The 16,712-nt window shown below is 46.0% G+C and overlaps 1 protein-coding gene across 7 annotated transcripts in view; it reads left to right on the forward strand.

Moving 5' to 3' along the window:
- ENPP2 (ectonucleotide pyrophosphatase/phosphodiesterase 2) overlaps positions 1–16,712 on the forward strand; it is a 442,632-nt gene that overhangs the window by 278,753 nt on the left and 147,167 nt on the right. For all 7 annotated transcript variants that reach the window (XM_078686841.1, XM_078686846.1, XM_078686840.1 and 4 more), the window contains exons 13-15: positions 6,666–6,791; positions 7,446–7,477; positions 8,213–8,340. In XM_078686841.1, coding sequence (XP_078542967.1) covers positions 6,666–6,791; positions 7,446–7,477; positions 8,213–8,340 — 286 coding nt within the window. The remainder of the gene's footprint in view (positions 1–6,665; positions 6,792–7,445; positions 7,478–8,212; positions 8,341–16,712) is intronic.

Raw genomic sequence — 16,712 nt, forward strand, 5'->3', positions numbered from 1 at the left:
GCAGGACATCCGTTGGAGGCGCCAGATAGGGATTGGCGGCACACCGCCCTCCCACTTCAGCTCCACCACATGAGGGTTATAATCGGAGTGCGTTCACCCCATATAGTGCGGTCACCCCATATAGTGCAACTCAGAAACACATGGAGAAAGATTGTTTAACACCATAAAATGGTCTAGGCGTACATGGAGACTGTGCCCCCCGAGTAATAGGAATAAACTCTGTCTTGCGGGTTTCTATGCCTCCAGGCGTTGGATAAGGGCCTTTGTGTAGCCCACTTATTTAACGCTTTCATGGCAGTATGCGTGGCTGTGTCAGGTAGGGGAGGAAAGGAGCGGTCCAGCATGATGTCTAAGACACTGTTGTAGTCACCGCCTAACACCATGGGAACATCATGCCATGCGGCCAGTTTGTGAGAGATCAGTTCTAGAAAAGCAGCTTAATGGGAGTTTGGTGCATACAGTGATGCAATGATTAGCGGCCTACCATCCAGGGCACCCCTAACTATGACGTACCTGCCCTCCGTGTCTATGAAGGAGTCCACCACCCGGAAGGGAGTCCCCGGTCTCACCCAAACTAAGACCCCTCGTGCGTATGCCGAATAGACCGTAGCGTACAATTGTCCCCTCCAACACCTGTGTAATCGTGTCACTTCTGGTTTAGGCAAGTGTGTCTCTTGGAGGAGCGCTATTTGTATGTGACCATGTTTCAAATATGAATAAATGAGATACCGTCGCGGTGGGCTGTGTATACCCTTACATTCCAGGTCCCTATCCTAATGGGTGCCATGACGTGCGAGTATCAGTAGCAAGGCCTTGCCAGGCCGAAGATTGGGCGAAGTCGGGGCATTGTGTGTGAAGGCAATGGTAGAGCCTGCGTCCCTGTGCGAGCCAACATCTTGATTCTTACCTTAGTGCATAAACAATGGCATAAAAAACATTTGAACTATATGTAAAGAAATATACCAAAACAGGCAACCGTCCAAACATGAAGCAAAAATAACATGCAACTTACGTCTAGGGGGCGTTCACGCACAGCAATATATGATAGGTCCGTTAGTGAGGGTCCGCTCCAGCAGCTATCCCTATCGCTCGCCAAACGCGCATTGGACAGGGTCACCACCCAAATGTGATGTGTAATGTTCCCACGAGGGAGGAGGCCATAGGGGCACCCCGCCCGATTGCACTGGGATCTGGCTACGAGCATGACCCCAGCCACCTGCCTGCAGCTAGAACACTAGCTCTAAAATGCAGTCCTGACAGTGGAAGCCAAGGAATGCAACATGCAGCTTAAGTGCAGTTCCATTAAACTTGCGTATCAGATGGCACAGTCTTCTTCTTGTTCAGCGGAAAACATGGAAAAACAGGAGAAAAATCAGGAGTTCAGACAATGTCATTGGAGGTCTGTGGAGTGATCTGGGGCAGGTTCCATGAGTCTTGTGAAGCAGGAAAACTGTCCGAAAGATCGTAATCACTTGGCGGCCCTGGCTGGTCAGAATTTGATTTGATTTTTAGATTTATAAAGCGCAACGAATGCCCGGAGGCGTCTTGGCGCTGAAGGACTGAGAGGGTCTTGCAAGGGTGGGATGAGCAGCAGTCGAGTTAGTCTCTCCATCTTGTGTCCTGCTGATGTCCACCACTGCCTGCTGGGCCTGGAGCTGATCGCTCGGTATCCGTTCCGGAGCTGGACCCATGGTCTGAGAGGCCAAGTACTGCGTTTTATTCCTTCCCCTACGGCGACGACGCGAGAGGCCGTGGGATTCAGCTCTCTCCGTCCTGTGGCAAGAGCCCTACTCCCAGAGGAGTCGTAGGTGTCGAGCAAGTATTCCGCCCCCTCTGAGGTGGTGAAAAAATGGGTCTTGCCATTTGCAATCACCCTCAGCTTCGCCGGGAACAGCAATGAATACTTGAGATTATATTGCCGGAGCCGCTGTTTCACTGCCATGTAGGAGTATCATTGTTTCTGGACCTGCGGCGTATAGTCCGGGAAGAACATGACTTTGTGGTTGTCTACCTGCACCTCCTGCAACTTCCTGGTTCCTTGGAGTCCGGCATCTCTGTCTCTGTAGTTCAACAGGCAGATTAAGAGCGGCCGTGGGTTGGAGCCTAAGGGGGGAGGTCTGGCTGGCACTCTATGCGCCTGTTCAACAACGAAATATGGAGAGCGGGCATCCCTAGGTAGCGGAGTGCGGAGCCAATGTTCGGTGTAGGCCACTGCGTCTTTCTTCCGTCCCCTGCGGCAGGCCCACCGCGCGTATGTTGTTTCGCCGGGACCGGCCCTCAGCATCCTCGGCCCTCAGCATTCTTGGCCCTGTCCTCCAAGAATCCCATTCGATTGAGAAGGCCCTGGATTTGTTTTTCCGCCATGGCTACTCGTGGCGCGACATCCGCAATGGTATCCTCGGCGGTGGTGGTGCGGTCTGCGAGTTTTTGGTGGTCTGCGTGGAGCAGAGTAAGATCAACAGCCACTTTATTTTACCTTCCAGAGAGCTGTGGATCTGGTTCATGGTATCCCAAAGCTTTTTTACTGCCGCCGGTACTGCATCCAGCTTGTGTGACTCTGTGCCCACCATTTTGTCCGTCTGGGCCCGAGTCTGTGGGGGTGGGGCCCAGTACCGATCTTTGTGTGCCCCTCACGCTACATGGATCACTGGGCATTCTTACAGGGGGTTAGGTAGGGCACCACCGCAGTTCCTCGTATGCAAACACTAATGTGAGCAGTTGTGTCAGACTGGTGGATAGAGCGTGTAAAGGAGGATCGCCACCATCAACTCCCCCTAGAGTTCCTCATTGTGTAGCACACTCCCTGCAGGTAGAGTTACGGGGGGATATGGAGCGGCGTATCAGTGTTCCTCAGGCACCCTGCGTGCTCTGGCGTCCCCTCTCTGCATTTTTGCATACATTCACTGCCATCTCCCACACCCTCTCCACAGTGTATAAAGCGGGCCTCAGTCGGGACGATGTGAGGCAAATCCCCAGTGTGGCGCAGCCCAGGGCCGACAGCAGCTGGGGCAGAGGGGGCCCCTCAGGATGTAGGGTGATGCACCAGTGGGTTCTTCACTGTGAGACCGGGCTCAGCTACAGTGCTCCACTGCCGATGATTGTCGCTTCTAGGCGCCACCCCCACAGTGCCACCGGTGCCTGCAGTCTGTGCAGCAGAGTCCACCCACCGCAGCGCTGCCCCTCCGCCTTGATGGTCTGAGAGAGCGTGTCCCAGCAGGAGGAGAGGAGGCACCAGTGTAGCGCAGCCCGAGGTGGCAGACCACAGGAACGTAGGACCGGTATGCCGGCAGCCTAGATGTGTCTTCGAGGGGGGAAAGCGACTGTATTAAAGTTGTGCCGCTCCACCACCGATCGCCACCGATGGAGTGTTGAAGTAGCAGTACACTCCTATTGCGGCAGATTCAGCCAGCGCACTTGGTAAGAGCTGCGCCACAGGTCCGGTCCCAGTGGGTGAAGCTAGTCCCCGGTGCAGCGTAGCTGGCGTCTCCTGGGGCAATGGAGCTCTGCCCCGGAGTCAGGGGGGGCGAGCCGCGGTCTCTCGCGTCCATCACTGCTCTCCTTGTCACCAGAGCACCGGGCCGGATCCCGGGGCACGCGTGGGGGTTAGCGGCCCCTCCTGGATGTCTCCTACCATATCTATGTGGCCAGGTAAGGGAGCTTGCGATGGAGCTCTACATGAGCACGTCTGACTCCATTGCTGGCTTAGCCACACCCCGTGATCTGGGTTGTCTTGCCGTTGAATTCCACAGCCCTTACTAAGTTCTTTGCATGAAGAAGACAAAAATAGTTCTGTTGTGTAGCTCATTTTGGTCTAAGTGGTCTTTATTTGGGAAAGGCAGGATGTACACCTTACCTTTCATTGTTCTGTAATTTCACTGCTAAAACCTATTTTGTAACCTTGCTTTTCTCACATTTTAAGTGAACATTTCAAAATCCAAATAAACACAATTCATATGTCTGATGGGTGAGATTGTATGAAATCTATTCTCACATCCATTTCATGTGATAGAAACATAACAGCATAAGACAATCAAGGAAATTCCATCTTTATGTTTTACCAAAAGGGCAATTTGTTTTTCACCTTCTGACCAATATAGGAGCTATTTTAGTATTTCAAAATGAATGTCTTACAGTTTTATCATGTTCTTCTTTTTTTTTTTTTAATCATGTTCTTACTTCTAGGAAACTTCTTTCTATGGAATATCATTATCATTTGATCAGTCTTGTCCTCACATCTCATAATGAAAAAACATCCACACATAAATTCCAAGGTTAGATGTTGCTTCTTGGAGCAATGCTTAGAATTAGTCAATGAGTGAGTTTGGAACAATACACCTCCAGTAAACTCAGAAACTCAACCACCCAAAATGGCAAAGTATCGCTTTGTGAATCCACAGGACTGTGTTGCCTCATGCAGGCTCCCGAAACAGAGGTGGAAACTAGCAAATATGCAGTTCACACCTTCTGGCATTCATATGTGCAACCTGTAGTAAGGCCCTGGATGAACAGGGTGCATCCCTTTCAGCCATTGAAAAGTTGTTGCCAGTCCTTTTCTGCATTACAGGGATGTGGGGCAGTTCAGCCAATGCAATGGTGAGACAGAACGACAATCTGTCCCACAAAGTACAGGAGCACTCCCTTACAATGTTAGCTTTCAAAATGATCTCTCTTAATTCCTAAGTTATTGCCTTTGTGGGCAAGAACATTTTTGTGACTCTTTCATTACACAGACAATTAGACCCTTACTGCTTACTGAGGCTTTTGCCATGGTAGCCATTTGAAAGAAAAAAATAAGTATTTGTATTACTTTGTTAAACTCTATATTTTTGTTGAGTGCGGACTTGAGGATTATAAGCTTTGCACAATAGGAAATATTTTCCTGAGTTTTTAATGCTGCTTCCCATGAGGCTACACCCTACTGGTAACCGAGACAGAACCTAAATAATTGATCGTTTATAGGAGTATAATTCACCAAGCGAAGTTTGGTATTAAACCAATCTTAAGCATGTAAACATGAATATTAACCAATACAGTGGGTAGAATGCATAGCTTGATTGGAAGTAGTTTTGACTACAATATGGTATAAATATCCATGCAGTACTCACTCCACAAATAGTCTATTAGACGTATACTGGCCTTTTGTAAGTTTGGGGTATTAATTAGGCCAAGATGAGCCAGGAAATACAACAATTATAGCTGAAAGCACACAGTACATCAAACATAAACAATAGTAGGCTAAATTGAAATTTACTTTACATTTCTTTCACTAGAAAGAAAATGTTACACTAATATCATTTATTTTCTAATAACATACAAGAAGCAAGTGTTTTCAATGGTGTGTTAATAGGAAGCAAAGGAATAAACCGATCTGACAGAGGGTACCCCCGTGGGTGTCTGTGGGTGCAGTGGTTTCATAAAGCGCAATTAAAAGCTGGTTTTTAAAAGAACATAAAGGTTCTTAATTGGAAATACAGTGATGGTAACAAGAATATACAACTTAAGATTCCATGGTTTTATATATTGCTTTATATCTCACTATGATCTAGTCCTCACCGACTCCTAACAGTAGAAAAATCCCACTTCGTCACAAATAACACTCGCACTGTAATCATGTGTTAAGCCAAATTAATACTCTTCAGTAAGGCTAAAGTTAAAAAGTAAAGAAAAAAAGCCTTTGGTACAGCCACCCACATAATTGTGTAGGCAATTGCACCACAAATGTGTACACCCACAAAATTATGCATGCGTTTTTTTTCTTTTTAGTTACTAATACGCGTCGGATCGGTAACAAAAAAGAACATAAAATGCATAAAAGATTATTATTATTTTTTTAAGTGAGGCGGGGTCACAGATGCAGCGGAGGGGACGGAAGAAACACAGGAGTGGTGGGGGCAATAAACGCTCACAGAACATGAGACAGGTGGGGCATTCGGACCTGAAAGCAATACTGGGAAGGTCGGGAGGGATGGGGAAGCAACACAGGGAAGATCTGTCAGGTGGGCGAGACAGGTATGCAACGCTGAGGGCGCAGGTGAGAGAAAGCAGTGTGGAGCACATGGGTGAGCGCAACAGTAAAGGGCAGGCAAAAGAAAGAATTGCAGGTGGATGAAATTCACAAGGGAGTCAGCTGGAAAACACAGACTCTCATGGAGTGTTCAACACAAAAGAAAAAAGTAGTGCTTGAAAAGCAAGGACTGGAACCAGAGGTGGCAGCTAATCAAAGAGATTGTAAAGAGGTCATTCTTCCTGGCGGGTGGGATCAAAGCTAGCGTGCAAATAACAACCAGGCAAACATGTGAGAAGGAAAGCCATCCAATGGTGAGCAATGAGCAGGATCCAAGCTCCTCTGTTGTTGGTAAGCCACAGTATGCCTCCAAACACGCCAGACAGAGCATATGCTGTCTAGTAGGCTCAACCTAAAAAAGAAAAAGTGTATCCAGTTATTCAGTAACATGTGGAAACCCTCTTTTTCAACAGGGCAATATAGAATTTCTCATGCAGTACACATGTTCTTTATGCAAGAGGAATAAATATTGTGCTAATCTAGTGCACATCATTTCCTTTGAATCCTGGAGTGGTGATGGATACACAATGTGCTCCGTATTTCAGACACTGGTTATTACAGACAAAACATTGATGTCTAACATGAATTCTTTCACTCACAGGTATGGAAGATTTTTCTTGCGAGAGAACTGAGTACTTAAGTTCCTACTTAACCAATATTGATGATATTATTTTGGTGCCTGGAACCTTAGGCCGAATCCGCGCCAGATTTAGTAATAATCCCAGATGTAAGTTTGTTTTTTATTTTTCTTAATCACTGGTTATCTGTTTATTTACAGTCCTACTTTAAAGTTTTAACAATATTTTGATTTAATGTAAAATTAGTGAAGCTGTATGACAGTTCGTTTGACTTGTTACTGAAGCCTAAAGCCAGAGAAACGTGACTTACAGAAATTAAATTATTTTAGTGTTCTTTATAACCTTTATTGATGCGTCCATTTGTCTGCATAAGTAAAGTCTATAATTTGTACGTTTTATTCTATTGACTGACATGTTTTCTTTTGCATGCTTACTGTGAGACCAAGGTTTATATTGGTAGAATCCTGAGTGTTTGTTCTTTCAAATGTTCTTGTGCATGTTGATAGGCCCCTGTGGGTGTGTCTTATTAAAAATCCTTACAGATAGTATGCAGAATGCTACAGTGTGGTAGGTGTAAAGTCTCCACAGATGATTTATCGACTGGTAGAAAGGTTCCTGTGTACAGAAAATTAACAATATAATTGGATTTTCTGCTGGTAATGTGATAAAAAATATCTCAGTCACTACTGTGAAATGTGTTGTGATTTGTGACGAGTTTAATTATTTTGTACATGACTTCTGTTATTTGTTGTAATAAACCTGTTGGAGTATTTCACACCTTCTCTCACTTTGATCTTTCTCAGATGACCCGAAAGTAATAGTTGCAAATCTCACAGTAAGTACAAATGCTAATAATGAATCAAAGCTATTATACATTGTAAAAAAACTGTTTATAAGACGTTTAATATAAGTTCAATGGATCTCCTCACCTTCACTGAAAACGCAAGTACACAGCAATTATTAACAACTGTTATGGCGGTTTAAAGTGGTCCAAAACGGAAATTGTGTTTTAAAGCACCTTTTGCAAAGACGAGTGTGTAAAACTCTTAATTTTGGAAATTGTTGCCAAGGGTGATAGCATGGAACATTTTACATAATTTCTTGAGATTTTTGCTGCATCCTGCCTTGCAGCATAGTGGCAAACATTTTGCGTACAACTCCTCCATCTTACCACTGCTTGATGCTTATTATATTGCCAGTGAATATTTTATTAAGAACTGTAAACCAATCTATCAAACGTTCTGGCAGACACATGTGTAAAATATTTGCAAAATAACAATCTGTTCATCTGAGCTGGTGCTTCAATTATCACTGGGACTAGTATCTCAGGATCTCCACCCGCCAAGTCTGTCCAGTTTCCTACTCACTATCAACAAACAGAGCTATGCAAGGTGCCAGCTTTACAGGTGCATTGACAAAGCCATGGCACTGTGTGTGTGGGTCATCATAAATCCAAATCCACCAGTTATATACACAATCTACACATCCTAACAATGTGCATGTTCAATACTAAACTTATAAATAGCACCTTGTTTGTGGCATAACCATTTGTGCCCTTGTTCTTTTTCAGTGTAAGAAGCCAGATCAGCACTTTAAACCTTACCTGAAACACCACCTTCCCAAACGTTTGCACTACGCTTTCAACAGGCGAATTGAGGATGTCCATTTGCTAGTGGATAGAAGATGGCATGTGGGAAGGTGAAATCAAACACTAGAAGTTCATATTTTCAGAACTGTACACCTGGAGATGTTTGGTGAATGTACTTTCTCCATGTAGTGGGATCTGTTTTACAATTTCACACTGGGGAACATGAGAACATGTTGTCTTTAGTAAATTAAATAGTGGCAAATACATTGAGAATTAACTATATGTGGGAATTGAAAATGCTATTGTTGTTGGATATGGTATGTTATAATGAATATATTTCCTGTTTTAGCAATTTGCCTTACAATTTTAAACACCGACAATACATTTACAATATACCATTAAAATTACATATTAAAAATGACTCCATAAGATGCACAGACCTGTGTTACCCACTCAATAACGTACTAACATTTGTGCAAAATATGCAAGATCTGGAGTTTGTTACCTATCCATAACAATCTTCTTATAGACATAACAACTCATCTTGAGGCTGAACCCATCTGCCTCTCATTTCAGTCGCAATAAAACAGGATCAAATATAGCAACTAATATTCGAAGTCCATTGTGCCTGCTGACACTATCTTGATAATCAAACTCAAAACATCGGCAATACTGACTAAGACGCATCCAATGCAGTAATGACTCAAAGTGCAAATATCTATACAAATAAAAATCACAAAATTTACAACATATCCAAGTTGATTTTCATGAAAAACTTTACCCGCTGTGGACATTCCTTTTACAACCTCAATGCTATGATAATTATTATAGGTAACCACTAAGTCTTTAAGTAGTGGCTGCTGCCCATAAATGAGACGCTATGAAATAATAAAAATGACTTCATCATCTGTCCTGTAGCTAAAAGCTGATACTATTCTGGCTGTATTTATCCCATAAGACCTAAGTAAGGGCAGAAGCCAAGTTTTGCAATGTCTTGCAAACTATTAACAAAAGAGCTAAAGGTGCATTATGCTATCTTTCCCTCTAAACATACTGTCACAGACTTTACATCAGTTTTGTAAGCCTTGCACAACTGACAAGATATTCTCTGGTAGGAACAATCTCCATTCAGAACTTGGTATAGCGTACATTTCTGTTCAGGATGAAGCTCGTCCAAATAAAATGTATACCCTGAACCTGCTTTACAATCAAAATAGTCTGCCAGTATACTGCCTGGATATGGTGTAAGAACTCCAGGTGATTTAGTTAATGGTCTCTGACAAACACTATGCAAACTTTGAAATTTGGTGAGAACAGCAACAAACTGTTTTAATGTGAATCATTATGTATTGATTATAGCATGATTTTCCTGTTTTCATCATCAGGCTTATTATGTTTAGTTATGCGTATTAATTTTTTAAGAAATGCTGTTTTATATATGTGAGAATAAAAGAAAAGCAGGGGCACGTTTTAGGATTAGAATATAGTGCCAAACATAACTAATGTATTTATTTATTTATACTGAGTTTATAGAGCGCCTGGTTACACTAGCCAGTGTATCCCCGCGCTATTAGTGGCTTGAATGATCCCTAGTGCAGCTCGAGAAAAAAATACAATTTAATATTTGGGGAACAAGTGTGTCTTGAGTTCTTTACGGAAAACTTTTTCGGACGGCTCCGTCCGGAGTCTGAGAGGGAGAGTGTTCCAACTCCGGGCCGCCAGGAGGCGGAAGGATCTGCCGCCCATCCTGGCCCTGCTGGTCTTCGGGATACACATTAACCCAGTGCCCTCCGACCGGAGGAGCCTAGTTGGTTTATACAATGTGAGCAAATTCCGCAGGAAGCTAGGGCCCTTACCGTGAGCGATCCGATGGCCTATACACAAGATCTTAAACTGGACACGCTCTTTAACTGGTAACCAATGAAGCGTCCCCAAGGCCTTTTTGGAGGAAGATCTTTTTGGCAGCGTCAGAACTAGGCGTCCAGCAGCATTTTGGATACCTTGCAATCGTTGGAGGCATCTCACGTTAGCTCCCAAATATAAGGCATTCCCATAGTCCAGCCTGGAGGTCACCAGGGCATGGACCAGGGCCCTCCGTGCTGACACTGGGAGCAGATTGAGTGTCTGACAACGGAGAATGCCAAAGCAAGTACCGGCTACACGTCTAGTATGATACTTGAAAGATAGTTTTGAGTCCATCCAGATACCCAAGTTCTTGACCTGATCTTTAGGTTGGGGTAAGGGGCCCAAAGTGTGGGGCCACCATGCGGATGTCCAAACAGACGGAGACTTGCCTACGATAAGCACCTCTGTCTTGTCTCCGTTAAGTCTGAGACAGTTGTTTGACATCCAATTAGCCAGGTCCTGCAGGCAGGATGTAAACTGACTAGCTGCCTGCTCAGCTGGCTGTGAGAGAGCTACAACCAGCTGAGTATCGTCCGCGTAGGTCTCCACAGCAACCCCATGTTTCTCCGCGATTGATGCCACTGTGGCAACATAGAGGTTGAATAAAGTGGGACTGAGGCTAGAGCCTTGGGGAACTCCCTGGTTCAGGGCGTTAGCTCTGGACCTATGGGGCCCCTGCTCCACACAGAAACTGCGACCAAGGAGAAAGGACTTCAGCCATTGCCACGCTTTGCCAACAACTCCTCCCTCTCTCAGGCGCTGAAGCAGAGTGTGGTGAGCCACAGTGTCAAACGCGGCACTGAGATCTAAAAGAATCAGTGCCGCAGTTTGACCCTCATCCACATGCTTCCGTAGCATCTCCGTGGAGTAGAGTAGAGCCGACTCCGTGGAATGGAGAGCACGGAAGCCAGCCTGAGTAGGGTGATAGAGTTGTTGGGTTTAAATGTGAGGCGTGAGTTGTTGGTTCGCCAATTTTTCCGCTATTTTGGCGATATAGGGGAGAAGTGAAATAGGCCGTAGGTTGCTCATTTGAGCGATGCTAATCTGTGGTTTCTTCTTAAGTGGAAGTACCACTGCCTGTTTCCACGCCGTTGGAACCGTACCAGAGTCAAACGACAGTATCAGGAGATGCCTGACATACGGCGCTAATGTCTCCATATTGCTTCTCAAAATTTTGGCTGGGGCCGGATCCCTGGGAGAGCCTGATTTTACACTTCCGGCCACCTTTTTTAGCTCGTCAATGTCAGGGGCCAAAAAAGCACGCAACTTATCTGTGGCTGAAAGTCCCTCACCCAGCAGAGTTTGGTCACTGGAGCAGGCTCTGGCCGTGTTGGGAAAGGCAGCATAGATATCCTGTACCTTATTATGAAAGTAGTCAGCTATCTGATTGCACTGAGGTCGCTGCTCTTTCTTCCAGACAAGCCAAAGAGGATAATTCCTTATATACTGTAAAGAGTTCTTTGGCGGAGCAATCGGCCTTAGTAATCCTTTCAGTGTAGTAATCTGCCCGAGTTTTCCTTATCAGAGCATGGTACTTTCTAAGGTTCAACTTATATTCCCTCTCATGGTCTGGTGAGTATTCCTGTCTCCAGGTTCTTTCATACCGTTTACAGACCGTCTTAGCCCTTTTTAGATCCTCATTAAACCACGCCGCAGATTTGGTACGCCGCGTGGGTCCCCTATTAGACCATGGTGCTGTTGCGTCCCGAGCATGGTGGATGCGTCGATCAAGTGTTTCACACGCCCCATCAGTTGTTAGTCCCAGACCTTCCGGTGGTCCCCCCTGCTCCAAACGGGCCTTAAAATCTGCAGGGGAAAACCTAGCCCATCGCCTCTGTAACTTAAGAGTACCATCCCCTTTCCCTTGGATAATTCCTGGGGAGTGGTTGATCTGAAACGGTACCAAGAAGTGATCCGTCCAGACCATTGGTTCTGGGGAATCAACTGTGAGGGAGTCCCAGTTACAGAAAATAGGGTCTAACGTATGTCCAAGTCGGTGTGTGGGCAGTTCCGATTTAAGAACTAATTGCAAAGTTAATAAATCATTACGGACCTCTTGGGCCGAGATGCTCAATGCATCGTTAAAATAAAGATTAAGATCACCTAACAACAGAAATTTCTCATAGCGCAAAGCTGGGGATAGTATGTTCTGTATCAGACTGGCAGCAAACTGACTATTACCTCCAGGGGGTCTGTATACTACGAGGCCTTTAATTATATAGTTTTTAGAGACAGATATAGTAAAGGTCCCGGCCTCACTATCAGATATTGAAATGGTCTCCAAAGTACATTCAATCCCGTGCTTATGAATAATCGCAATCCCTCCACATGGTCTATCTAACCTACAAATGCCATAACCTGGGGGGAGTGCTTCCAGCACCTCGGGGGATGACTCCTCGTCCAGCCAAGTTTCGGTGGTGAACAAGATATCCAATTTACTATCCTCAAGTAGATCCCGCACTTCCATTCTGTGCTTCCTGAGGGACCTGCAGTTAATTAATGCGCAGCCGAGCTTTCTGGTGAATCCATTACAGGCCTTCCAGTGGCTGAATGAGTAGCCACAGCGACTACAAGTATTCCCAGGGCCATTAGTAGCACAATCCCTAACAGGCAAACAACTGCACTCGGTACATAATCGCAGATCTAGTAGCTCCTGGCGGGAGTAACCGAGGTCTACCTGAGATCGTGCAGGGGTTCTGGCCCCCGGTCCCCGCCGGCCGCGGACGGGCGCAGACGGGCTTGCCTTGGGCGCGCTGACGGCGCGCCCGCTGCGCTCGTCCGCTGCGCGGCCGGGAAATGCACATTGATATACCGGAAGAGGAGGTGGGGGGGTGTGGCCTGATGCAGTGGGCGTCGCCTGTGGCAACAGGGAAATGGCGTCAAGAATGTATCCCGCGGCAGCGATAATATCGGCTGCGCGTGAAGCCCAGAGCGAGGAGAGATGAGTAAGTGCCCAGGGAGGGGGGGGGGGAGTTAAAATAAAACACAATATCACACAAGATTTAAAATATTAAACAAGCTTTCTCCCGGCTGTGCCTCAGGAGGTTAAGTGTCCACTGGCTCGCGCTGGCAGTCAGCGCGCTTTTATAGACTATCGGCGGGGGGCGTGGCCTGATGCAGTGGGCGTCGCCTGTGGCAACAGGGAAATGGCGTCAAGAATGTATCCCGCGGCAGCGATAATATCGGCTGCGCGGGGAAGCCCAGAGCGAGGAGAGATGAGTAAGTGCCCAGGGAGGGGGGGAGTTAAAATAAAACACAATATCACACAAGATTTAAAATATTAAACAAGCTTTCTCCCGGCTGTGCCTCAGGAGGTTAAGTGTCCACTGGCTCGCGCTAGCAGTCAGCGCGCTTTTATAGACTATCGGCGGGGGGCGTGGCCTGATGCAGTGGGCGTCGCCTGTGGCAACAGGGAAATGGCGTCAAGAATGTATCCCGCGGCAGCGATAATATCGGCAGCGCGGGGAAGCCCAGAGCGAGGAGAGATGAGTAAGTGCCCAGGGAGGGGGGGGAGTTAAAATAAAACACAATATCACACAAGATTTAAAATATTAAACAAGCTTTCTCCCGGCTGTGCCTCAGGAGGTTAAGTGTCCACAGGCTCGCGCTAGCAGTCAGCGCGCTTTTATAGACTATCGACGGGGGGGCGTGGCCTGATGCAGTGGGCGTCGCCTGTGGCAACAGGGAAATGGCGTCAAGAATGTATCCCGCGGCAGCGATAATATCGGCTGCGCGGGGAAGCCCAGAGCGAGGAGAGATGAGTAAGTGCCCAGGGAGGGGGGGGGGGAGTTAAAATAAAACACAATATCACACAATATTTAAAATATTAAACAAGCTTTCTCCCGGCTGTGCCTCAGGAGGTTAAGTGTCCACTGGCTCGCGCTAGCAGTTGGCGCGCTTTTATAGACTATCGGTGGGGGGCGTGGCCTGATGCAGTGGGCGTCGCCTGTGGCAACAGGGAAATGGCGTCAAGAATGTATCCCGCGGCAGCGAAAATATCGCCTGCGCGGGGAAGCCCAGAGCGAGGAGAGATGAGTAAGTACCCAGGGAGGGGGGGGGGGGGGAGTTAAAATAAAACACAATATCACACAAGATTTAAAATATTAAACAAGCTTTCTCCCGGCTGAGCCTCAGGAGGTTAAGTGTCCACTAATCCCATTCTAACCCTACCCATCCTGCATAGGACCAGAGATGCCCACAGACACTTTGCTCATTTTAAAAGCTGCATGGTTGATAAGTTACTGCATTTTTATAAAGCACCATGCTAACTGTTGATCATACAATTACTGGGAGGAAGAGAGTAGCACTGTTCTGACAACAGGCTCTAGTTCACATGTAATGATTCAGCTTCTTACTTTCCATGGCAACTTCAACACACGCATTGGTGCATAGATTCCTGAGCATTTAAATTATGAATTGGCTTATTTTTGTCTGTAATTTCCTTCAGGTCGGGAGGGAGTAATTTCAGCTGTATACCTGATTTAACACTCAAGATTGTTTTTAAGGGGGGTCACATAAAGGATTCCAGTCTTCCATTATCTTCCATCGCAAGACAACCAAGTGGACACACATCTGCCTGCACCTCCTCTGCAAGCCAGTTGTCTTTTATTATTTTAGACACAATCCCAGAACTGAATTCTGGTCAGTTATTAGAAGGAAGAGATAGGATATTGGCATCTGCACGTGGGGGACAGGTTGACGGATGCACTTCTGCTCATGTCTTCCAGTGGAGTAACAGATGAGGAAGTTACCGCTCCAACATGATGCTTACTGGAGGAATGAGTTCTACAGCACATCATTACAAAACATTACTTTTCCACAGATTTTACAATGTGTTGCTTTTCAACCTGGTATTTTACAACACATTATGCATTACAACTACAGATGTTATATATATATATATATATATATATATATATATATATATATATATATATATATAGTCAATTTCAGGATGCACTGAGCGAGGAAAAACACAGGAAGCCTCTTTATGAAGGTGCAAATATTTATTCGAAATCCTGCCGCACGGTTTTAAATTCCAATCACCTTCCCACAGTGCACAAATCACCAGAAGGCCGCAGGAGCGGCACGCCCACTCGGGGAAGGTGATTGGAATTTAAAACCGTGCGTGTGCAGCGCGGACTCTTCATTCTTCTGCTGCCACTGATGAAAGAACTCCATGTCCTGAAACGCGTCTGGCTGAAGTAAAGGATGCCGGTTCTCATGGGGTGACTGCCGGCAGGATTTCGAATAAATATTTGCACCTTCATAAAGAGGCTTCCTGTGTTTTTCCTCGCTCAGTGCATCCTGAAATTGACTGTATTTAGCGGCTGGCACGGCCGCAGAGGATCAAGACCCCCGTTTAACCACGGACCCGCCCCGGCTGTGAATAGGCTGGGATCATCGGGAGGAAGGTGTGCATGCTCCATTTCAGGGCGGAGTATGCATGGGCGCACTTTGTTTTCCACAAAGCATGGCAGTGACAACATGGGACTCAGGCATCAACCCACCAGGGTAACACTCGCACGAACTGGAGTAAGGTGAGCGCGCAACCACTGAGTAACACAGTGCACATGGACTACAATCACCAGAAGGCCGCAGGAGCGGCACGGCCACTCGGGGAAGGTGATTGGAATTTAAAACCGTGCGTGTGCAGCGCGGACTCTTCATTCTTCTGCTGCCACTGATGAAAGGACTCCATGTCCTGAAACGCGTCTGGCTGAAGTAAAGGATGCCGGTTCTCATGGGGTGACTGCCAGCAGGATTTCGAATAAATATTTGCACCTTCATAAAGAGGCTTCCTGTGTTTTTCCTCGCTCAGTGCATCCTGAAATTGACTATATATATATATATATATATATATATATATGTGTATATATGTGTATATATATATATATATATATACATATATATATATATATATATATATATATATATATATATATATATATATATATATGTGTGTTTAAAGTTCCAAAGCGCCACTTCCAAATCCACCCAGGACTGGCGAAGCAAGCAAGGTAGGAGACGGACCACTAGAGTTCACAGGTACTTTATTGCAGTGTCAGCTGGTAAAACAGGAGGGCAATACGCGTTTCGGGCTCCACGAGCCCTTGTTCACATGCCAATATATATATATTTCAGTTGCAACATTGGACACTCACCTTAACTGCATGGTATCACATTCATGTAAATTTGAAATCCAACCATGAGATGCCGTGGGATCGATGTCAAATACTCACCTAGCATGCCAGGACTGTTGCATGCTGGGAATTGTAGTCTACCGACGTGGGCTGCAATGGTGATTGGACAACAAACTCGGCCCCCTGGATCGTCACCAATCAGAGAGCGATCTTAGTAATATTAAAGTGGAAGGGTAAATAGACCGTGTTTGCACACCGGCATTTGATAAAGGCATACCCCCGCCAAAACGCGTCATGCCAACACTGCAATAAACTTCTTCCCTGGCTCCCTCATTGTGTCCCTCTGATTCCTTCCAAATGAAGAGATCGTGTGTTCATATTTTGCACGTTTGCCCCTGACGCGCTAGAGGGACCCGCCCAATGAAGTGTCCGGA

The sequence above is a fragment of the Lissotriton helveticus genome, chromosome 4_1, assembly GCF_964261635.1.
Source record: "Lissotriton helveticus chromosome 4_1, aLisHel1.1, whole genome shotgun sequence".
NCBI classification, from domain to species: domain Eukaryota; kingdom Metazoa; phylum Chordata; class Amphibia; order Caudata; family Salamandridae; genus Lissotriton; species Lissotriton helveticus.